This window comes from Phoxinus phoxinus (genome assembly GCF_949152265.1).
Source record: "Phoxinus phoxinus genome assembly, chromosome: 14".
Lineage (NCBI taxonomy): Eukaryota > Metazoa > Chordata > Actinopteri > Cypriniformes > Leuciscidae > Phoxinus > Phoxinus phoxinus.
In genome coordinates, this window is record NC_136889.1 from 30,058,320 (window position 1) to 30,083,845 (window position 25,526).

The 25,526-nt window shown below is 38.8% G+C and overlaps 1 protein-coding gene across 2 annotated transcripts in view; it reads left to right on the forward strand.

Moving 5' to 3' along the window:
* The window catches only part of ppp2r5d (protein phosphatase 2, regulatory subunit B', delta), a 60,109-nt gene extending 34,588 nt beyond the window's left edge, over nt 1-25,521 (forward strand). Inside the window, exons 4-18 of one of the 2 annotated variants that reach the window (XM_079634638.1) lie at nt 627-826; nt 7,326-7,436; nt 9,638-9,730; nt 11,529-11,659; nt 11,857-11,916; nt 12,034-12,142; nt 14,156-14,209; nt 14,368-14,538; nt 18,224-18,351; nt 18,496-18,597; nt 18,729-18,788; nt 18,966-19,038; nt 21,349-21,390; nt 21,971-22,081; nt 23,161-25,521. In XM_079634638.1, the coding sequence (XP_079490764.1) occupies nt 627-826; nt 7,326-7,436; nt 9,638-9,730; nt 11,529-11,659; nt 11,857-11,916; nt 12,034-12,142; nt 14,156-14,209; nt 14,368-14,538; nt 18,224-18,351; nt 18,496-18,597; nt 18,729-18,788; nt 18,966-19,038; nt 21,349-21,390; nt 21,971-22,081; nt 23,161-23,298 (1,583 nt within the window). In that variant the 3' untranslated portion in view covers nt 23,299-25,521. The remainder of the gene's footprint in view (nt 1-626; nt 827-7,325; nt 7,437-9,637; nt 9,731-11,528; nt 11,660-11,856; nt 11,917-12,033; nt 12,143-14,155; nt 14,210-14,367; nt 14,539-18,223; nt 18,352-18,495; nt 18,598-18,728; nt 18,789-18,965; nt 19,039-21,348; nt 21,391-21,970; nt 22,082-23,160) is intronic. The other variant, XM_079634639.1, reaches the window with a different exon arrangement.
* The last annotated feature ends 5 nt before the right edge of the window (nt 25,522-25,526 follow it).

Here is a 25,526-nt window from a genome sequence, read left to right on the forward strand (position 1 = left end):
CAGAAAAAACTTTTCCATTGTTACAAAGAAGTTTCAAATAAATGCAATTGAATTATTATATTAATGAACTTTCTATTCATCAAGAAATCCTAAAAAATCTACTATAGCTATTATTAAGCAGCACAATAGTTTACAACAATAATAATAATAATAAGAAATGTTTCTTAAGAAACCATATCAGCATATTATAATTTCTTAAGGATCATGTGACACTGAAGACTGGAGTTATGATGCTGAAAATTCAGCTTTGATCACAGGAATACATTACATTTTAAATTATATTATAATATATTATATTACCCATCTCTAGTACTTGGTCATCTGATTCCAGTTCAGCCATTATGGTCTTATATTTGCCTTGGCAGACCTGTGTTATTTTCTACAAGCTCATGCAGGGACACACAGTTCACAACACTTGGACAGACATGAGGTTCATGGGCAAGGTGAGAGGAGGGTGTAAATGAGACTCCTAAATAGGAACTCTGCTTAAATGGTGTGTTGGTGTGAAACCGCACAGTAAGAGGAATTAGAAATCTTCCCTGCGAGGTTTGCAGGTTGGTTTGATTGACAGTTCTGCCGGACAGGTGTCACTCAGCCTGTTTTGTTTATTGTGTCTTCTATTCCAGATGCCCCGCCCTTGGATCGAGAAGAACTGTTCGTCCAGAAACTGCGGCAGTGCTGTGTGCTTTTTGACTTTGTGACTGATCCACTAAGTGATCTCAAGTACAAGGAGGTGAAGAGAGCCGGCCTTAATGAAATGGTGGAGTACATCACACACAACCGTGACGTGGTCACTGAGTCCATCTACCCCGAAGCTGTCATCATGGTGAGAGGACACAAATATCCCCTAAGCAGACATGCATCAATGAATCCCATTTAGGGGATGCGATTATGCTTGATTATGGCAAAAATCATATCATAAAATCAATTCTATCACCGTTACTTTGGTCAGTGTTATAATCACGATAAATTAAGACGATAGGCCTGGGTGATATTACCAAAGTCTAATGATTCTTATTAAAGCTCCTCTTTGTCTTTTGTTGTTTGATTAAAGTGCCCCTATTATGTTTTTTTGGTTAAAATATCCCCTTTCATGCAGTGTATAATATAGCTGTTTGTGAATGTAAACGCTCTGCAAAGTTGTAGAGTCGAAATTGCACAACAAATAAAGTTATTGTCACTAGAGTCCAGCACGGGCCAAAAACTCCAACCCTAACCCAGCCCTGGCCCGTGGTGCTCAAGCCCTACCCGGCCCCAGCCCGACAACGCCTGCAATTTTTCAGCCCGAATCCGAACCCGAGACCAACATTAATATCACTTTAAGCTCTCTCTGCTACACGCAAACACACACAAGTCACACGCTACTAAGAGGTACAATTTTATTATAGGCCTGAAACATCATGCCCGCAAAAATTGGACAGACATACAGAGAAACATGCAGTAGAGAATACAGCGCTACGGGAGCCAACCGCAAAAATAAGTAAATAAACGGCCTACTTTCTTTGCTTTTAAGTAACTGAAGAACAATTTTCAAAACAATGTTCAAAAATGAAGAACTCTTCGCCAACTGGCTAATGTTAAATAATATTAATCTGCACTTTTATCAACTCCCCACGCTCCAACTTCTCCCTGATGCTCTGCATGGTCAACTGTCACCTGTTAATGCAAGTGAGTGACGCGTCCGTATATGCGTATTGTGTTTGTGTTGCTTAGGTGATGTATAATATTTATAATATAATCAATATAACAATATTTCATACACACTTTGTGACGTGTGCTCTGCACGTATATTATGGGCACAATGAAAGGAGGGAAGCTAAATAAGCCCGAGTCCAACCCGAGCCCGATCTGTAAAAAAATAAAATGGCCCGAGCCCGGCCCGCTTGGGCTTGGCGTGTCGGGTCCCGACGGGCTTGCAGACCTCTACTTGTCTCCCAAAAGAACGAATCGACTCTGAACCGCCTATATGAGTCGTTTGTATTTCAAATCCCACTGCTTGGCGGTTCTACGTCACGAAAATACATTTGCATAATGCCCATCTTAGTTGTACGTTGTCCACCCGCGAACAACTTGACCAGCTCTCAAACACACCATTTTACTGATGCTCAACGCGGGATTCGCAAAACGCTTGCTCTCGAAAGATGGGTCAGTACCCAGTTTATTTGGGCCAGCTTGTTCTTCAGAATTGCAACCTGTAAGCATGAATTTATTATTGATGTATATATTTTCTACCTGGTTTTCAAAATATACGTAGTTTTGTGTTTTATATTGAGTAGGCCTTCACCAGCTAACTTGCTAACTTGCGTTATTACTGTCTTACTTAAATACTTCTGCTAAGCAGCTGTGGGACACTATTACCTAAAACTGTCTATTAATGTTAATGCTGGGTATCATTGAAAAAAATTTCAATACCGATACATATACCTTGACTTCGATACTGGTTTCTGAACGATACTTGTTTCGATACCAATTGACCGTTCGCAAAGACCCGCCCCCCTTAGTTACTGTCGCTATGTCCGACAAGCTGCGCCGCTCTCACACACACACCATGTTCTCACGCAGTGAAAAACACATCGCGGAGCAGAGACAGACAGGACAGACCAGCTTACTTTTCGGTTTTGATATTAAACATACTAATCAAAGTTTCAATGACTCGTATAGTTATTTATAAATGTAATTTTGGTGATCAAAGTTGAGTTTTAAAGGGTAAGTTCGGTATTTTACACTTAAAGCCCTGTTTACAGATCGTATCTGATGAAATAGAACGGTTAAGATTAAAATTTGGACACATGCTCCTGTCCCGAGAATTTTAGGTTTATTTCCTTCCTAAAAACACATTAAACTTTCGTTTACAAAGACGTGAAACTCACCGAGTGGTCAGGGGTGTTCACTGATATGCCCACTCAAAAATAGCTGAAAAAGATGCTTTCCAACAGGTTTTATCGTAGTTTTTGTCCAACTCTATTGACTTGTATTGAATGTGCTGTGTGAGGTACGGTATTACTCCGCCACTTCTTCTTCTGCATCTTCTGTGTTTTCAATGAAATGCCAGCGGTTTGCTTGCAATTGGCAACGGTGCATTATCGCCACCAACTGGGCTGGAGTGTCTATTATTCAAGCTCTCAACGGAAGAATCACGGGTGTGACGCGTTTGGCAAAATAGGTCCACAAAAGCGAAATAAACCTAAAATTCTCGGGACAGGAGCATGTGTCCAAATTTTTATCTTAACCGTTCTATTTCATCAGATACGATCTGTAAACAGGGCTTTAAGTGTAAAATACCGAAGGGATCAAATTATTGACTACAGGGGGACTTAAATATCAAGCATGTCGCACAGCTATATCCCCATTACCTTTTATACATGGTCCCCGTGCATATAAGCAATGTGTGGCTTAGTTCACACAACCCTACCTCTCTTGAATGGTTGAAACTGAAGCTAAATAAAGTACTGCATTTTAAAAATCAAATGTAGTAATTTTTTTTTGTAAATGGAAAATTCCCCCTCTAATTCAGTTTCCATGGCAACATTAATCCTCTCCTGCCATTCTGAGATCCCTCAGGATTGGAAACACACTAAGGTGATTCCTCCGCTGCACTGTATCGTGTGACTCACCCTTCACGTGAGTCACAAGAACTCATTACAAGTGACAAGTGGCATGGAGGATTTAGAGATACTGTATATTAAACCTATAATCTAAAAAAAACCTTTCATAAATCTTCATTTGAGACCTAAATGTGTCAACAAGGCATTTTGCCTCACCGATTGCTTGACATTTTATTCTTGTACCGCATACATATTTATTTTGTAAAGTTGTTGGTCTATATACACATGCATGTTAAACATTAGCTTCCACTACTTTTTTTTTCTTAGTATTTCTTTCCTTCTTACTCGCATATATGTTTGTTAGCTGATTCTCATCGGGCCAGAAGATAATAGGACAAAATGTCCTATAAAAGTGCACACCTCTGCCTGTCACGTGACCAAATGACCGAATGGCTTTTGCCTGACCAGTGCAAGGGTGATTACTAGCCAGGCCAAGGATAAAATCTGCTCAAGTGTAAATGTACACCAGGGAATTGTGGGTAATTACCCGTCATAAATCAAGGCCCAGACACCTGCGTTTCCTTTCAGCCATTCATAATTCGGAAAAGAGTGTCCTAAATAGGGCTCTGCAATACAAAACTATATTTTTCATCAATTTGATATACAAATATTCATTTATTTGCTCTGAAGTAAAATAAAATGCTTTTTTTGTTTTGTTTTTTAAAATAAAATTGTTTTCCACAGAGATTTAACAAAATGCAACAATGCAAAGATACATATTAATAAACAGCAATATCTTAATACATGAACATGCACTGAAATGCTACTAGCACAGCCTTAAGGAAACGTAATGCCAAATAAAAGTGCATTAAAAAATTATTTAGGGTGTATATTGTGAACATTTATATCAACAAGCCCCATTTCTAATCATAAATCTTGTGGCTCTATTGTAAGACAATCGCAACCATATAACTAAAACCTCTTAGCTTTCAGATGCACATTGTCCTCTCAAGATCCTCATGTACTCATTAGACTCTCATGTCCCGCTCTCCCGTCTCAGTTCGAGGTGTCAATGAGAATGTCCCCCCCCCCGTCTGGAGGTCTGAGGCGACTCTAGTTTGAGGCTGTGGTCGAAACATTGCATCATTGACAGAGAAAGCCGAATTTCCTTCCTCTCAGCCATTTCGGGACACAAGTGATAAGCAGTATCTTACCAGTTGTCACTTCAGAGCGAGTTGATATTTGAGGTCATGCATATTTAATGCATTTGATTCATAATGAGAGCTAAAGAAGGATGACATTTTATTTTTGTAGTTTTTTAGGTTTTTAGAGCTGAATTTTTAGTGCATACATAATGGTGCAGTTTACTGATGGTTTCAAGAGGGGTATATTAAAAACTGCATTCTTATTAAATGGATAGTTCTGACTAAACTCTGATTGGACAGGTAATGTTCAAAGCCACTGTAAAAAGCCAGTACACACCTGCCACCATATATTCTATATTAATGCACCAAATTGCTTTCCAATTGTTTGGCTAAAGTTATACAAACTGTATATTACTTCCTGAAAGAATTTATTATTCTGATTATTAATTAGCATAAGTAAATGTAACTACTGTATTTTCCGGACTATAAGTCGCTCCGGAGTATAAGTAAAAAAATGCGTCATGAAGAGGAAAAAAACATATATAAGTCGCACTGGACTCAGGGGCGGATCTAGAAAAAAAATCATGGGGTGGCAAGCAGGGTCAGGGATAATTTCTGGGGTGGCGAATGTTTATAGCGGGGTACGCAAGTTTTGCTTGATCGCAAGGCAATTTTTCCATTTAGGTGAAGGCTGAGCCTCCCAAACTTATATAGAAAAGTAGCATTGTCCATATTATAAGTAGTTTTTTTTTAAACTCAGATAAAATTGTAACTTTTGTAAAAAAAAAAAAAAAAAAAAAAAATCATCTTGGCAGCCACAGGAGTTGGCACCTGGCTCCTTATTTAGCTATAAAGTTATTATAATTCTTTGTCCTGTAAAAAAGTACTAACTGAGAGTGAGCCTCTGTAAGCACCCAAGTAGCTTCTAGAGCAGATGTGAGACATCAGATTTGTTAAACAGACCAAAAGAACGATTAAATTAATCAGGTTTTGAAGATCTGGATTGCAACTAGCCTAGTCCTTGAAACAATGCATTTATAAAGTGCCAGGTTGATGACTACACTAGAATTTAGACAGTTCCAAACCAGGACAAAACCTGGAAGACTTTTCCAAACCAGGACTAAACATGGAATGCACCACTAGGTATAATCTGGGACAAAAAAAAAAAAAAATTTGTCATAATGCTTTTCGAAAAAAACAAAAACAAGTGGTTTTATTTATTTTAACGCTTAAGCTTGAGTAAGCAAACTGTACTTTTTATGTAGGCTAATTTATGTAGCCTAATAAATAGAACCTTATTGTAAAGTGTTACTGATTAGTTATACACCGATTCATTAAAATGAATCGGTTCAAATTAATCATTAGTTCGCGAATTGGACGTGTCATGCGCGTTGTGTGATTATCCCAGCAGAAGGACATGGACATCCAATATTTCTGTCAACACAGAAAACATTTCATCACTGGATATTTTTTTCCCGTTTAATTAAAGTGTTATTTTATGTCAGCTGAATGTCCAGAACGCTTTTCAGAGAAGATAAGGCAACTTATTTAGCACAATTCACACCCATCGGTAATTCAGAAAAAAAAAAAAAAAAATCTCCGAATGCTCCACATGAAACTTTGGTCTTCCGACCTTTTACCACTGTGTCGATTTATTTTGATTAATATGTGCGAGGGAGAGAAAGCAAGACAGCGCTTAGTTTGGAGATGGTGAATTGTTTACACTTTCGCCTGGCTCCGAAGAGAGAGAGAGTGCGCGCGCGCGACCGTCTCTCTCTCTCTGCTCGTTCTTGCCGTTAAACATGCGCCCTGTCACAATCGCGGCAGTTCATCTACATTACTCACCGATCAAATAAGACTTTGGCGGGACAAAATTTCACTTTGGCCGGCGCTAAAACAAGTTCAATGCAGGAAAATTCATGCGTGAATTTAACTGAGTAGTAGCCAGACTGGCTGACATCAATGGGGTGGCAGCTGGGGTGGCAAGACCTTTACTAGGGGTGGCAGCTGCCACCCCGTGCCACCCCAGTAGATCCGCCCCTGATAAGTCGCATTTATTTAGAAATTTATTTCACAAAATCCAAGACCAAGAACAGATATTTAATCTGGAAAGGCAAGTTATTCAACTCCACAATAGCACACAGAACAACAGGCTGAATAGGTGTCCTGACTATAAGTCGCAAAAACGTCCATCTGACACATCTATACATAAGACAACAATTAATACTGGTGCTTGTGTAATGTAACCACAAAAGCAACAGCACGAGTGCCTTCCATGATGAGTTTGGTGGTCTTTAGAGAGGTTTGGGAACATTTATAATGCTTATTGAAAACACAATTATAAATTAAAATTCAAAATGTACGTTTTGACTTTACAAGTCAGTTTTCTGTGTGAAGAAATTTAAAACAAATTCAAAAATATAATTTGTTTAACAATATTCCAGTGTAGGAATAATAATATTTTGTGAACTGTAAATGCAGTGAAGCCCCTGCAATAACGACGAATCCACACAATAATGCCACTGCTTGCTTGGTACTAATACTACTTGGTGCCGTGATAGCACTTTTAGTATATCCTTAGAATGGACAGTTTCTCTGTTCATATAATGACAGATAATGTGTTTCTTTTTTTCAGTTTTCTGTAAACTTGTTCAGGACTCTTCCGCCCTCTTCCAATCCTACGGGAGCTGAGTTTGACCCTGAAGAGGACGAACCTACTCTGGAGGCCGCTTGGCCACACCTGCAGGTGTGTGTGTGTGTGTGGAGCTTCATTATATCAGAACACTAGTTGTCTACCCAGTCCATCATTAAGTTTGCAATATCAGCGTTCTACATTCGGCTCTAAAAGCCGTCATATTTATAAATATCTTTAGTCAAGATATTGTAATCATGATTAATATCCAGATATTCCAGAGAAAGACGAAGAAAGAGTTAACACACATTATATACCGGTATGTGTGTGTGTCTGTATATGTATATATATATATATATATATTAGGGGTGTGCAAAGCAGCCGCTATTTGTATCTGTATTTGTATTTGTTGAGGGGGGAAAAGTATTTGTATTTGTATTCGAGTAAAATTCTAAATAGGCGTAAAAATCGTAATCGTAAAAAAATGTTTTGCGTTACACTTCTAATTTACGTTATGTGTAAGTATTCTTTAATTATATCCATTATAATAATTATGGATATGCAATATTGGTTGATGTTTTTCCATAAATCCAGCAATAAAACAAGGAATGTCATTGAAAAGAAAATAACACAACAGCCTTTACCTCATCCATGGTTAAACCAACAACTAATACCATTGTGAACATTATGAAGCCTACAGCCTACATCTTGCTGTCTGCAACAGACAGAGTAACTTAAACGTACCATATAACTCCCACACGTGCATACAATTCGACAAAACTACACAAGCTTTTTAACCTTTTTAACCGAACGTTAACGTTACTCTGTCAACAGCCTATTGTCTAAATTACCGTGCTAAACAGCTGACGTTACGTAAACAGAGCGAGCATGAGAGCACCCGACTGCAGACGTCAATAATGCCGCGTAATGGAATAATCTCCCGATCAAACTCCGCTTCTCGAAAGTTATAAACTGCCTCAGGAACACAGTTAAGGTACAAACATCTATTCAACAAAAATAGTGATGCAGTTAAGTGTTTTTTTTGCTGAGCCGAGCCCTCTCTGTTGCTGTGTGGAGCAGCCTGTGTCCGTCACTCACTCACTCATCCGGGCGCACTGCGGTCTCATGAGGAAACGCAGCTTTTTGATATAAAGTTTTTCTTGTTCCCGAATACAAATATTTTTTAAAGTATTTGTTCGAAATAAGTATTTGTAAAAAACACGTTATTTGTGCCTTTCCGAATACCGGATTCGGGTTCGGCTCCACCCCTAATATATATATATATATATAATGTATGTATAAAATAATTATCAAAAGGGGTAAAGTAATAAAGGCCATTTCACTTCACCTAATAGGCCTGTAGATGGCACATGGACTTCATTTAACCAACTATGACCGCTTCATTAAAACGGAAAATTAATACAAAAAACGATGGGTCCTAATCTCAATTCCAATAATTAACCATGTTAAATTTTTACTTTCTATTGTAATCAGAGGTTGCACTAATGCATTTATTTATCAACCATGATCACAAACAATGTGGTCGAGATTCATGTTTGGATTTATTACAGTTTGACACAGAGAAGGTTCACTCGCAGATCATCACACACTCGTCACCATACCTAGAGATTGGCATGGTTTTATTTCAGTTCGCCTAATAGCTGGTTTATTTTGCATTGAGAGATGATCTTATGGAAAGTTCCCCATGCCAATCTCTAGGTGTGGTGAAGGGTGTGTGAGGATGTGCGGCTATTTTAATTCTAGAGGCCAAGGGAACTTTATCAGGATGCATAGTATCCCGGATCCATGAAATAACTGTCCTTTAAAAAATTAAAATCTGCCTGCCTCTATGGGAATTTAACATAGGGGTGTCCTGACTTATGCACCCTGTATTTTAAGGAAGAACATTTATTTATTTACGATACATTATTCATTTCCAAAGACAATTAGTGTCCTTAAAGGTTGGAGTTTTCCTTTTTTTTATTTTTTTTTATTAAGGCATTAATATCAATTTCCAAAAGATATTTTTTTTTATTCCTGTTTTTAGTCAACTTTAGCATGGGTGTGTTCACTTATGCGTAGCACTGTATGTAGTGTATTGCTTTCCAGTCACTTCTGTGGTTCCCTGCCGGCTTGATTGCAGCGAGGCAGCTCGTTGGGTTTTGGTGTATGTCTCAAATGATTAAAAAATAAATTTTTGCAAGAACTGACAGCATTTATTGTTTTGGTGGCAAAGAAAACCTGACAGATGCATTCATCATATATTAATCTTTAAAATATCTCTTATTCTCTCCCCCTCTTTCTCCCTTCTTCAGCTGGTTTATGAATTCTTCTTAAGATTCCTAGAGTCACCTGACTTCCAGCCCAATGTTGCCAAAAAATACATCGACCAAAAGTTTGTAATGTCGGTGAGTGTCCTTTCTTCTGATCTATATCTGCATCATGATTTGTCCTCATCAGCACATATAAACACTCCCTCTGTTGTGAGGGTCAGTAAGGAAACTGAGGTTGGCTGCAGCTAAAGGTTTACAAATATGTTGCTGTAAAATGTTCAGCACTTGTCGGTGTAGCGGTGGTCAAGTTTAAAAGCAAGGGTAGATTATCATATTAATATCTATTTGTGCTAGTGAAGTTTTTTGGGCCCCCTTATCCGATCCGAGTCATTGAATACCGAGTACCTACCGAGTCCCGATGCAATACTTGTGTTTTTCTAGTGCTTGGGGCACACTTCAGTTATTAAAGTCAATTCAACTGACAATTTTCAGTTTCTCAATGGGCAGGGGCTTAACTGTAAAAATGGGGCATCCATCACTACGAAGTAATACCAATGTGTGTATATACATATATTTATATATGAAGCTCAGGTCACTATTGGGTAGTACATTTTCTATTTTACTCTCCAGACTTTGCAAGAACAAAGCAAATGAACAAATTCTATAGAAGCATAATATAGTTGTAAATTATTAATATAAGGAAATAGTCTGTAATAAAATAAGAACAGATGATGAAACTTCAAGAAATGGCACAAATAAAAACAACAGAACAAAGATAATGCGTAATGGCGGCAACTTCTCATATAGTCTTACGCCAGATAAAAATAAACAGTAAACAAATTACTTTTGAGGGATTTGTTAAAAAATTCTGCATCAAATATGCTTAACAGAAGCTTGAACGTGTGTGACACGCTAGAACAGACCTCATTGGTTCTTGCACGCCACGCGAGTTGATGTTAAATAAAGAATCAGGCTTAGGATAGCCGATACCGATCAGTTTAAAGAAAAACTTAATCGGCCCGATACCAATCCTTGAGATCAGTTCAGGACGTCCCAACTTGGTGCACTTTGGTGGACAGATTTTGTTAAATTGTTATTATTGATGATGATACTGGTATCCGGAGAGATATCTGGCTTGACATATCTAAAAGGAAAGCTGAGATTTAGGTCACAAGAGCTTTTTTAGCAAATATATAGTAAATATTTAGTCTCTTCCAATGACATGCAAGTTTGTATGACATAAAACATTACGCTTTACAACAGCAAGATATTTTTTAATCCTATTGAGAAAATAGTCAATTCAGGCGTTTACATGCTTTATTTTTTCCTTTTGATCAGATAATTTGTGACCCTGGACCACAAAACCAGTCACGAGTTGCACGGGTATATTTGTGGCAATAGCCAACAAAACACTGTATGGGTCAAAATTATACATTTTTATTTTATGCCAAAAATCCTTAGGATATTAAGTAAAGATCATGATCCATGAAGACATTTTGTAAATTTCCTACCTTAAATATATACATTTTTTATTTTTGTGAGTGAATGCAGGACAATCGCCAACAGAAATGGAAACATTTAAAGGCGATTTCCTCAATATTTTGATTTTTTTGCACCCTCAGATTCCAGATTTTCAAATAGTTGTATCTCGACCAAATAGTGTCCTATCCTAACAAACCATACATCAATGGAAAGCTTATTTATTCAGCTTTCATATGATGTATAAATCTCAATTTCATAAAATTGACACATAAGACTGGTTTTTATGGTCCAGGGTCATATAAGGTCTACACTAACTGTTTACAGGAAGGCTTTTCATCCCGATTGAGCGATCAGTCTGATTATAAATGCATGTAAACGTAGCTACTGGGATTGGGTCTCAGAACCCATCTAATGATTGAGCTAATAGATTTTTTGGCTTATTTATTTTCAGCTTCTGGAGCTTTTTGACAGTGAAGACCCCAGAGAGCGGGACTTCCTAAAAACCATCCTGCACAGGATCTATGGAAAGTTCCTGGGGCTGAGAGCCTACGTCCGTCGGCAGATCAACAATATATTCTACAGGCAAGCTGTCCTTTGCATATGGTTCTTACGGCTATCAAAGTGTTCTCATTCATAAACTTTGTAAGAGTAGATGCAGAAACTGTGAGCTCTTAGATGCAAGTCTGTCTTTGAATTAGCCAAGCTTAGCGTTTATGAGAAAAGGGGAAGCTCTTCCAGAATTCATCCATTGAGTCGATGTCCTTGATCTCGCACTGTAGGTTTATATACGAGACGGAGCATCACAATGGGATTGCAGAGCTCTTAGAAATCTTAGGAAGGTGAGTGTGACCACTATCAGTGTTGCCATGACAAATCTGAAGGGAGGAGGTCTTTCTCTCTTTGCTGAACTGAAAGAACCTGTCCGTCACATGACCGATCTCATGTTCTTCCCACAGCATAATTAATGGCTTTGCCCTGCCACTGAAAGAGGAGCACAAAATGTTCCTCATCAGAGTGCTTCTGCCTTTACACAAAGTCAAGTCTCTCAGCGTCTATCACCCACAGGTACGCTTAAGGGAAACTCTTCTGAAGATGTTTGGTTTGTTGAGGACTTTTATGCTGAAAGGATTGCTTTCACTAAAGGGGGGTTGCCTTGGCTTTTGGCTTGCTTTGCTGGGGGCATTTAGTATTCAACAATAGTATTGATCTGCCTTACTTAAAGGGTTAGTTCACCCAAAAATGAAAATAATGTCATTAATGACTCACCCTCATGTCGTTCTAAGCCCGTAAGACCTCCGTTCATCTTCGGAACACAGTTTAAGATATTTTAGATTTAGTCCGAGAGCTTTCTCTCCGTCCATTGAAGCTGTATATACAGTATACTGTCCATGTCCATAAAGGTAATAAAAACATCATCACAGTAGTCCATGTGACATCAGTGGGTTAGTTAGAAGTTTTTGAAGCATCAAAAATGATTTTTGGTCCAAAAATAACACAAAATAAGACTTTATTCAGCATTGTATTCTCTCCCGGGTCTGTTGTGAATCTGCGTTCAGGACTCCGCAGTGACGCTAGTGACGTAAGACGCTGCTGACGTGTTATCTGGTGCGCCCGAGCTTCGTTTACAGTCTGAGGGAGACGCACGCTATATTCAAGCTATTCTACATTGTTTGCGTGGATATCATTTTTTTAATGGTGCGTAAATGTGCATGTCGCGGATGAGACACTTTTACAGCGTGCGTCTCCCTCAGTCTATAAATGAAGCTCGGGCGCACCAGATAACACGTCATCAGCGTCTTACGCCATCAGCGTAACTGTGAAGGATTCACAACAGACCCGGGAGAGAATACAATGCTGAATAAAGTCTTATTTTGTGTTATTTTTGGACCAAAAAGTATTTTCGATGCTTCAAAAACTTCTAACTAACCCACTGATGTCACATGGACTACTTTGATGATGTTTATATTACCTTTATGGACATGGACAGTATACTGTATATACAGTTTCAATGGACGGAGAGAAAGCTCTCGGACTAAATCTAAAATATCTTAAACTGTGTTCCGAAGATGAACGGAGGTCTTACGGGCTTAGAACGACATGAGGGTGAGTCATTAATGACATTATTTTCATTTTTGGGTGAACTAACCCTTTAAGGTGAACGATGACGCAATTTTCTTCTAGAAACAAACTTTGTTGTATTATTTTCATGTTGTCACTGTGAAGCTGCTTTGATACAATCTGTATTGTAAAAAGCTCTATATACATAAAGGTGACTTGACTTGATTATATGAAAAAATTCTAATGTAAAAGTGACAGTATTCTCAAAAATTGGATTATTTGCATTAACTACTGGTAGTTCAAGTCCTAAAATGTGATTGGCTCTATAACACTGGGATGTTTCTTGGTTTTTATCAGTCCACTTATCATTTTAAGCTTCTATTGGGGAGGAAGAAAAATATGCAAACTCAAAATTAGGCTGTAGAAGTGAACACTGAATTACCCGAGGCTGAATAGCACTCTTGCTTGCATGATTGAAAAATAAAGAAATAATATTTGAAAATACAACTTTATTTGCTTTCAAAAAAAAAAAAAGCTTCTGTATTTTTAAGGTCAACTTGAGTGCTGTTACTTTACAGCATATTGGAGACTTTTTTGGCAGCTAATGGTTATTTGAGATGTTATTTAACAATTTGAGGTAATGCGTTCAGTTCGATCATTTCTCCTCATGTTTGACATTAGAACGAGGGCAAGTAGGAAAGCTTTACAGCAACTAGGGTTTTGGTTTAGTTCCATCACTTTTTTTCTAACAAGCTCTTGAATTTCCTCCTTCACAGTGATATTTGAAAGTGAAACACTCATGAATTTTACATAACCACATGTGAAAGTATTCATATTTACCGGTTTAGTGCTTCATCCATGACATCGCCCTCCCCTGCCTCACTGTATCTATAGTTTATAAGTATTAGAGGTTATGATGTTTTGCACAATGCATTAATAGAATTAGGAATAGCAGTGGCTCAATGTTAGTCATCCTATTGTGTTATTTTTTGGGAAAAAAGTAATTTTCTGTGCTTTCAGCTGGCCTACTGTGTGGTGCAGTTTTTGGAAAAGGACAGCAGCCTCACTGAACCTGTAAGATTTACAGCATTGGCAACGGCACCGTTTTCTGTCACTATTATTAGCATTTCTTTCAAGGATTTTTCTATATAAATTCTTTATTCATGGTGAACTTGAACTTAACTGGTGCAAAGATGACTTTCTCCGCCATTTGTCTTCCTCTTCTGCATCAGGTGATCATGGGCCTGCTGAAGTTCTGGCCTAAGACCCACAGTCCTAAGGAGGTGATGTTTCTGAATGAACTGGAGGAAATCCTGGATGTCATTGAGCCCTCAGAGTTTGTTAAAGTCATGGAGCCTCTGTTTAGACAGCTGGCCAAGTGTGTATCAAGTCCACACTTCCAGGTATGAAAGCACTGATCTCGTTCTATCACTGAACATTGGGCATCATTTACATAATCTTTTACATATCGTCGATGTCTGGACCTTGTATCTCCTAATTTCATCTCTTTTCTTATCTTTTTTCATAAACCATTACTATTGGTAACCCTTTACGTCTGTCTGTGGGTTTTGCAAGTATTTAACCAATTAACCCTTGTGCATCCTTATGGAGATTTTTGTCTTTTGCAGGTTTTTTGTTTTGTTATCACTTTACCTGTGTTAATGTTAACTGGATAAAATTTGTCACAGGTGTGTATTTTTATTGGAATTTTAGGCCTTGTCCACACGAACACGGGTATTTTTATAACCGTGACTTTTTTTACGCGGTTCGCCCGTTCGTCCACACGGAAACGCAGTATCAGGTCACTGAAACCGAACATTTTAGAAAACCCCTGCCAGGGTGAGGATTTTCAGAAACGCCGGTTGCAGTGTTGTCGTGTAGACAGTAAAACCGGAGTTTTTGCCTTGCGACGTCAAAGTGTGCGCCGTTATCCGCTGTGTTTGACGTCAGATTGTGCGCCGCTGGCGGCTTCTGATTGGCCAACGTGGCTTTACGGTTAGGGTTATATCGCCGCCTGTTGGTGTGGAATGCTCTTGACGGCGCTTGATAGCGTGTTTTTGCGTTTTCATGTAGACAGAGATTTTTTTTTTAAAACGCAGGAGGAAAAACTCTGGTTATAAAAATACCCGTGTCCGTATGGACATGGCCTTACTATTTAACCTCCATTTCCTTTAAAAAAATCTATCTTGCACTATGTACACAAAATAGTTCCTCTCAGCTCCTTTTGGACAAAAACGTCCGCATTGAAACCCATTAAAACTGCAATTTTTAATCCCAGGACAATTTAACTATAAAATTATGCAATTTTTGTTAAGAGGCTTTCATTCTGTTGGAAAGGCTTCAAAATGTATTTACAAAAAAAAAAAAAGACCAGATGGTGCCATTTTTTTTGGCCTATAAAGCAAATACTTGAGCCGCGTTTCTACCGAAATTACCCGGAACAATTTGTCCCAGGAACTTTTTTCCCTGGAACTTTTTTTGCCCCAGACCGGTTGCTTTACACCGCGGTCTAAAGTACCGGGAAGATTATAAACTGCGCTCGACTGCTCCTCCCAGTCTGGACGGACAGTAATCAGTTTTGATCGCCACATTATAATAAATATGGAGGAGATTCAAACTGTGCTGAGGTTGTTTGTGATGTATTGGTTTACTAACGAGGTAATTAACAAAACGGCAGAAAAGAGACGAGCACTGATACTAAAGCGTGTTCAGAAAGCTCGTAATGCTATAAAATTAGACGATGCGGACATTGACCGTGAGACGGCTGGGACGAACGCGCAGAAAATTTCCTGTTACACAAATACGCTTAATAAAGCCCGAACCTCGTTGTCGGTCCAGCTATGTTTTTTTATTTATTAAATTCCATATTTGCAGACAGACTCTTACTGCATGAAGCCACGAACCGCAATAGATTTTTAAAAATGGCAGTTAAAATCATAGACCGTATACACGGTTAAATTAGAATGCTGCGTGGAGTCCTCCAATTAAAATGCGGCGTGCCGTGAACACAACCAATCAGCATGTTCAGCGCACAAGTCCCACCCCCGAAAGTTCCTGAACTTTAAAAAGTACTACCTCGCCAGCAGGGACTTTCGGAGGGGGAAATATTTACCCGGAACTTCATTTAGACCCTGATTCCTGCGGTGTAAACACACCGAGTACCAGCCCACAGTTCCTACTTCCTGGGGAAAGTTCCTGCGGTGGAAACACGGCTTTGGATAAATCAATTGGATAAACAAGTCAATTGACCGTTCGCAAAGACCCGCCCCCTTTAGTTACTGTTGCTATGTTCGACAAGCTAGCTCTCACGCCACACTGTTCTCACGCAGTGAAAAAAACATTGGGGAAGCAGAGAGACACTGACAACACGCTGACAGACAGGACAGACCAGCTTACTTTTCGGTTACTTTTGATATTAAACATATTAAACAAAGTCTCACCTTTCAAATTTGGTCATTTTTAAAAATAAATTTAAACAATAAATAAAGTTTTGTGGCTCTTTAATGTGTCTGACAGATCGCTGTAGAGCATCAGTTAAAGCTGCTCGTGAACCGATCATCTCTTCCTTCTAGTTCATTTATAGCATCAAATAAACATGAATGAACATCAGAAGGAATGTTGTTTTAACCGCGGAAAGACGTCAGTACACTCCGTTTCTCAAGTTCAAATCCTCCCATGTTAATCTACTAACTCTCCTGACTGCTTTGTCGGACAAAATAGCGGATGGCGAAGTATGATTGTGCAGATCAACTGTCAATCAAGCTCCCAGCGAAGGGTCAATTGGATAAATAATGCAGCGATAATTGTGTGGGTGTGTTGGTATGGATGTCGGAGTGTGATTTTTATGTGTAATAAAAAAAATGTGTGTGCTACTGTGCTTGTAATATTTGAGAGAGAATAACTCAACTGCAAATCTAAAATCCAACCACCAGTGGAGTTTTGCTGTCATCCAATGGGGAAATTCTGTTACTGCACCCAAACAATATCTTACCGAAAGCTCAGTTTTTGAGATATCATCCTCAAACACAACTTGCTTAGATTTATGGCCTTGAATTTCTATCAGTTTTAGAGTTCAACATGTATGTTCATAAATCATTTTCATAAACCTATATTATAACTTTTTTTTGTTTTACTTTTTTTGTTTGTTTACTTCAGCAATAATCTGCCGGTCTTCTTTAAAATGAGACCAAATTTAAGTCTGTGCTCCGAAGCTTCAAATGTTTATCACAGTTTTTTGATACAAACATTTTTGCCCACTATGGACCCAAGTTTAAATTTTTTTAAATTGATTCACAAGGTTTCAAAGTATTTGGAGCTTGTGACTAAACCTCGTCACTCCATTGGATCCTCAAACTGTCTGTCAAACCTCAGAACTCCGCCCACCTCTATTGGGAATGAGGAGCCGTACCCAGTTTAGAGCGTTTCTGCTTGTTTGCAATGCAAGAGCAAATAAAGACCTTGTTCTTTGAATACGTACAGTGTTTTTATTACTCATGAAACACTATATATAAAGGCTAATGTTAATGTATTTGAGGAGCGTAGAAGTTAATCTTAGCATTTGTCGTCGAGTCACAGCCAATACTGTCTGAAATATCTTATGCAAAGCACTTTGTCTTTAGTAACATGAGATTTTAGCCAAATGAACGAAAAAACGAAGTGCCCACATACCACAGTAAACTTTATAATCTGTAAGTTGATGAAGACATACTGAGATGCACTTACTGCCTCAGATTCGGCCGTTCTAATGATGGACTAAACACGTATGTACGAATTTAGCTGGTTAAAAAAACTTGCAACTCCATTTAAGCTTGATTTTGATTAAATGTTCATAACAATGACACATGCAAGTGTCTGAAACCCATAATAAAGACACAATATCAACTTTGACAATGCAGTGTTTAATTATTTTTAAAAAATACAGTGTTTTTTCCAGGTCTTAGAAAGTAGCGTTTTTGGAGATACAAGGTTGCCACCCGACAGTGACGATATGCACTAATATACAAAGAGAGTACTAGCATATGCATATGGAGTTTTGTAGCATGTTTGAGTGTGATAGTCGTTGATCTGTAATGTCATGTGTGTTTCTAGGTTGCTGAAAGAGCTTTGTATTACTGGAACAATGAGTACATCATGAGCCTGATCAGCGACAACGCTGCCAAGATCCTCCCCATCATGTTTCCCGCTCTCTACAAAAACTCCAAGAGCCACTGGAACAAGTACAGCCACACTGTGACAGATTGTGTACAGTCACAATCTGTTTTTTCCATTAAGACGTATCTTTCTCGTGATGAATGAACACCTAAAGGGAAGAACGTTCTGTTCAAATGTCTGGACTAATAATGCGGTGTTTTCTCCGGCAGGACAATCCACGGGCTTATCTACAATGCTCTTAAGCTCTTTATGGAGATGAACCAGAAGCTGTTTGATGACTGCACTCAGCAGTACAAGGCTGAGAAGCAGAAGTAAGTGAATGAGGCAAGAAAGAGAGAATATGAGGCCAAAAAAAGGTGTACAGATTGTAAAAGGCTTGTTCTTACACACATTGTTTGAGAAGGTCTTGTCAGCAGTTGTCATTTACTGTCTCAAATCCTAGTGAACTACAAAGAGAGAGACAGCATTTTGGGCATCGAACATGCCCAGAGATGATGTCTAGGTAGGCAGTTCTCTAGATTTTGAGACTCAGTGACTATCTTTGTTCTCTAAGCAGAATTACTAAGCAAGCTGGTTTTGTTGAGCTAAGCTTGTGGCAACCATATGAATCCACATATACATACGCGTTATTTTCTCTGACATATCCTAAACTCTTTGTTGTTTTCCTGTTCTTCCCTAGAGAGAAGTACAAACTTAAGGAACGGGAAGAAATGTGGCATAAAATTGAAGAACTAGCGAAACAGAACCCTCAGGTAAACACTATTATTCACACACACTTTTATAATGACTTCTCAAGTAACACTAAAGACTTGAGTAATGACTGCTGAAAATTCAGCTTTGCCAACACAGGAATACGTTACAAATTTTATTTTATTTTTATTTATTTTTAAACAGGGACAATGCAAAATATACATTAACCTTAAAAAGGAGAGATGCATTATACCAGGTTGTAGCACTTGTGCTAATTTTCACCTGTAGTCCCTTCTATTTCAATAGATAAGTTATTAAGATATGTTATTTTTACTGCATTTTTGATCAAACTGTAATGCAGCCTTGGTGAGCATAAGAGAAGATACTGACTGACCCCAATACTTTTGAATGGTAGTGTTTACAGATACAGTCTAATAGGACACAATCAAACTGTCAGTAGCTAGTGTATGTTTCCATCCAAAGTTGCGAATTGAACTTATGTGCAAAATTTGAACATCGCATATAACATTTGCGAATAAAGCACCGTTCACCGAGAACGAAATCGTCACTTCCTGATAAACTGCCACTGAGTCAATTAGACCATCTCTGGCTAAATATCATTAAGAAAAATGGAAGTTATTATATACAGAGGCTTCTCCTACTGCAGCAACTTTCACATTTTCTTAATGATATTTAGCCAGAGATGGTCTTTAGTTCTCTTCGGCTCGCTGGAAGGAAACGGTGCAGACGAAACACAATAAATCAGAACACAGTGAACCACTTGGACGACAGACTTTGCTAAGCATTTGTGACCCTGGACCACAAAACCAGTCTTATGGATAAATTTTTTTTAATTGAGATTTATACATCACATGGAAGCTGAATAAATAAGCTTTCCATTGATATATGGTTTGTTAGGATATGACAATATTTGGCCGAGATACAACTATTAGGAAATCTGAGGGTGCAAAAAAATCTAAACATTGAGAAAATCTCCTTTAAAGTTGTCCATTAATGTTCACGATTGTGCTGCATTCACTCACAAAAATACATTTTTTTTACATTTAAGGTAGGAAATTTACAAAATATCTTCATGGAACATGATCTTTACAAGCCTACTTTCAAAAAGAAGATTTGCACTTTTTCCACTATGTCACATTGGAATGATCAAAATGAACACACAAGGTTATATAACATTTCAGCGTGATACCTTTTACCATTTGGTCATAAGGCTACTTTAGATGTTTACCGCTTGTGCCAGGGCTTGCATCGCTAATCATAGCTTACATTAACTTTTACTAGCTGAGATTTTAAATGGATTTCGCCAAACTTTACCTGTCGAGTAGAAACTCTGCGACTGAGGCATCAGTGGGAAGCCCAACCTGTGCTTCTAGCGCACGCCAGCGTGTGAAATATTCTCCCAAAAACACTCTGGTCTTGTTTCTTTCTTCAGAGGCCTTTCTCTGCTTGTCATACAATTCGTAGACACTTTTTCTCTTGCGCCCCTCAGACATTTTGAAAAAAAAACCCGGTGAGAACGGCGAGCTTCAATGAATGGCTAAAACCGTAGCTCACCACACATATACACCTGAAAGTGCGCAAAAGAAAGCGAAAACTACCTAGGGACGAGCACGTACGGCGGCCTTATGTACACATATCACCAGAATGATTGACAACTAGGAGGACCAATAGTCTTGATGATCCACCCGGAAAAAGAAAATCTTCCACTATAACATTAATATCCTAATGATTTTTGGCATAAAATAAAAATGGATAATTTTGACCCATATAATGTATTGTTGGCTATTGCCACAAATATACCCGTGCGACTTGTGACTGGTTTTGTGGTCCAGGGTCACATTTCAGATGCTGTGCAACAAGATCGCTCCTCTGGTTAGTCCAGTTATGCCTTCCCATCACGCAAATTCATGAAATACTCGCTTCATGAATTCTTTTTCTTTTCATGCGCATTAAGGAATATATTCTGTAAATGTGTTTCCATTATAGTTTATGCACGTCGTCTTATTGGATATTTTTTTTTATCCAAATCAATTGAGTGCATACGTTTTTCTTTTTTTCATATCTCAAAATGCGCATTAAAAATAGGTGGATGGAAACATAGCTAGTGAAGTCATGTTGAATTGAGAAATATATTTATGATCAGATGCACAAGCTTTGTGTGCAGCTAATTTTGCACGTATCCTAATTAAAATTAATCAACTCCAAACTACTCCTGACGAGTATAATTATCACCACTCATCTCTCTCTGTGCTCTGAGGGCAAACACAAAAAAGAACCCACGATTTAATCAGGATGTGATGAGGAATCCTGTGAGTGTGTGTTTATCAACCACAAGTTTTGGATTTTCACAGAGTACAAAGGTTCAGCTGCGGCCCGGTCTCGCTCAGGAGGAGGTGAGTCATTTATTTCTGTAACGCAATCGTTATTATGCATTCATCTTACTCTTTGGGTTACTTTCATCTTTCCTACCAAGTTTTGTTTAGATGTAGGGTGGGTGGGATGAAAACAAACCCTATATGACTAATTCAGTATCAGCCTTTGCTGGAAACTCAACACAAATGGTTAATATTTTAATAACCATGCAGTTATGTCTATTTTTGCATAATCCAGTAAATCAAGCAAGTGATGCTTACTGCAGAACCAAATGATGTCAAGTGACCGCTCCCACTCTCTGCACTTAATGGGTGGAGCTTAACATAATTAGGTTTAGGAATAGGGTGTGTCTCAACTTTTAAGCTCCACCCATTCACTCTGCAGTGAGCAGCCTCTCAAATTAAATGCTTTAAAAGGTGCTTGGTCTCATCTAATCACAATTTATGAATTTTTTTCGGTAAAGGATGAGCCATATACAAAGTAAACTAGCTGATAATCACACTAGCTTCAGTGAACTAGCTTCATTAATGTGTAAATGGCATGTGTGTGTGTGTGTGTGTGTGTGTGTGTGTGTGTGTGTGTGTGTGTGTGTATGTGCAGTATATGATGTATAATGAAGGAGGGATGCCATTGTACTCGATGGAGACCGAGACCCCCACAGCCGAGGACATCCAGCTGCTGAAGAAGACTGTGGAGTCAGAAGCCTCACAGGTACAATCAACACTTGTAGATCTTCACAGCAACAAAAAATGCCTGTACGGTGGATTGGTGGGTATCGACATGCGTGCCAAACTCATTTCTAGCTAGAACGCAATACATGCGAGTTTGGAGCTAATATGGTACACAATTTTGACAACGTGATGCTGCTTTAATAAATAATATTGGGTGAAAACAAAAACATGCTTTTGGCTGGATAAATTTTTAACTTTAATATAAGCCAACTGAAACTAAACATTAACACAAATGTTTGGCCTAAATAGAAGAAACTACAGCTAATTTAGTTTACAGGTTTGCTTTTCAGTCCAACAGCATCAAATATAAGTGTATAATGTGTAAATTTATTATATTTAAAGTGTTCGTTCACCCAAAAATGAAGCATTTGTCATTTACTCACCCTTATGTTGTTCCAAACCCGTAAGACTTTGCTCATCTTCAGAACACAAATGAAGATCTTTATGATGAAACCTGAGAGCTTTCTGCCCCTTCATTGACAGCTACGTAACTGACACTTTGATGCTTCAAAATGAGATCCTAAAATGAATCCATATGAATTAAGCGGTTTACTCATTTTTTTAAGAGACACGATCACTTTATATGATGAACAACATAAACAAATCACGAGAATGAACCTCATTGGTTCTTGAGAAGCTCAAACGTGCTGCGTAACAGGAATGAACCTCATTGGTTCTCACACGTCAAGCGAACATGCTTGAGCTTCAGTTTACCACAGCTGATGTGTGAATTGATAAATGTTTATAATGTTTAAATGTGAATAAAAGCCTAAATTTAATCTGTTTATCATATTAAAAAGTGATTGTCTCTTCAGAAAATTTGGACTAAACCGCTCAATCCATATGGATTAGTTTTACAATCTCTTTATGAACTTTTTTAAGTGTCAAAGCGGTAGTTGCGTAGCTGTTAATGGAGGGACATAAATCTCAGATTTCATCAAAAACATCTTCATTTGTGTTCCCAAGATGAACCAAAGTCAAACGGGTTAGGAACTAACTTGTGTATACTTTGGGCATCAGTCTGGCACCGTCTCAGGAATAAAACCGTTTTCTTTTCAGGGGATGAAAGAACTCAAGAAAGACAAGGTTTTGATGAGGCGAAAGTCTGAGCTGCCGCAGGACGTCTATACCATAAAAGCCCTGGAATCTCACAAGCGAGCGGAGGAGTACCTGACGGCCAACCAGGAAGCCCTCTGACGCGGGAGCCCCGGCACCCTCCACCGCGCCTAAACTGTTCCTCTCGTCTTGGTCCAAAATCGTCGCCTGCTGTAACCCACCTCTCTATTCCTCTGCCTCTATCCATACTCCCTCCTCCCTCACTGTTGGAAAGCCCCGTCTGCAAAAGTCCAGTCCACAGAGCAGTGGAGAGCTCCCATGCACTCTTCCTCATCTCCCCAACTCTCTCCCTCATCCATAGATGCTGATCCGCACACCGAACAAAGCGACCGCTGGGTTGGTAGAAAGCAGTGTGGGTTACAAATCATCAAAGTATGCTCTTGTTGTGATTACTTTGTTTTCCTCTCCACACTTTACGTTGCCCACTTTATGCTGTCTCCATTTGTCCGCATGTTCCCTATCCCGTTTTTTACCGCTGCTTGAGAGCTTCTCCTGTTTTCCCATCACTGCCGTGTCTGCAATGAAGGGGCCGCACTTAACTAAATGAATCATGTTACTGGAGATTTGGAGATGGAAACCTTCTACTGAACTTTAGATGGTAGCCAAACGGGAGTGAATCAGGGTTAATCTTGATGTCATACAAAGAACTAACTAGTGAAACTTGTTTCTTACAAAACAAGCTTTATGAATTAAACATGCAAGTTTGATATTTTCGACTCGCATGGGATTGTGAATCTGGTTCAGATGCTTTCCTAGACAGGTCTGAGGCGGGACTTTGTTTCTCCATAGAGACCTGGTGCTGTCAGGAAGTCATTTCTGAGATCGAAGACCATGACCACACACAGAGGTTGAAGAGTTTGACCTACTGATTGTGTTTAATGATCAACAACAGCAAAGTTAGGAAGCTTTGTGGAAGCAATCGCCTCTATATCCACCACCAGCAGAGCGCTTGATGAAAATGCTGTAAAAGTAGTATACAGTCCGTTTACAGTCGCATAAAAGAATGTGATCTAAACGCATGCACCAATGGCCTATTGGTCCACACTCCACTTATCTTTGTATGCTTCTGTTTTAGTTTAATTTTAAGACTTAATACCTCGTGAACAGATTCCCATGAAATCGCAATGTGCTTTTTTTTTCACCTCCTAGCTTTTGTAAGTCGTCTTGTTTTGCTTCATAGGTTTCTGTGATTTTTATAAAAACTAGACGAGAACGAAAAACAAACTCCCGTTAAACCTTTAAAAAGGAAACCGTTCAAGATCGGGAACTACCGTCCTGTCCGAGATGGTGTTATTTCGTTGTTGTTTTCACTTTAAAGCACCAAAGCAATATGTTTTCCAGGTATTAGAACGGTAAAGAAAAACATCCACTGATCTAGTGTACGATCAAGCGCTATACAATCCTCCTTATGGGACTATATACTTCAAGAGAAAAGATACTCGCTTACCTGTCCAGGCTTAATATATGGAAAAGCGACAGCTTGCAATTGCGACTACTTGTGTACTGTATATTGTCATGTATATTGCTTACGATTGTACCCTTGCCCTTCAGTATTCCCTCTTTCTGCCCCGACTTCATCTTTTCTTTAGTTCTGTTTGCTTGTATGACTTCATTCTGATGCATGATGTCCCCTCTCTGTTGTAAAGGTCTGTCCCGTGAAGTGTCACTTTGATCATTCCAATAGTGAGGGAACATTTACTCCTCAAAGCTGCTGGACAACGCAACACTTGATTGCTATCCAGTGTGCATCTCAAGCTCCCTTGTGAATTCAAGCTGCTACACTTTTTCCATCGCTCCAAACGTGTGCGTATGTTTCGACTCGTGCTATTACAGCCTATAGTATGCAGTGCAGAGGTGAAGTCTTTAAATCATTAGCTGTTTGCAGTGTCGTTACCTCACCTCAGCCTATCAGTGTACGGGAATGACTTGTCCATGCAATCAAGAGCATGAATTGCCAACCTAGCTGCCTCTAAATAGACCAAAACATTCCAGAAACAATCAGAGGCAACTTCACTCTTGAGCGCAGCATGTTCCTGCCTCGACGCAGTTCGACAGGCGAGTGGGGCCCGTGTCCGGCAGCAGCAACAAACCGAGGGAAATTAAGAAAGTATGGGTCTCTCCACACTCACCCTTTCCCTCCTCTCCCAGCCCTCCTTCCCGAGTCTGACACTAATCTTAAGCTGCTTTCCAGGTCATATGTACATATGTTGTACTTTAATTAGGTTGAGCATTACATAGTATGAAAGTCATATTTTGTACAGATGTTCATGTATGTACAGAACAACAATAAAGAAACACAAAAGACGTGA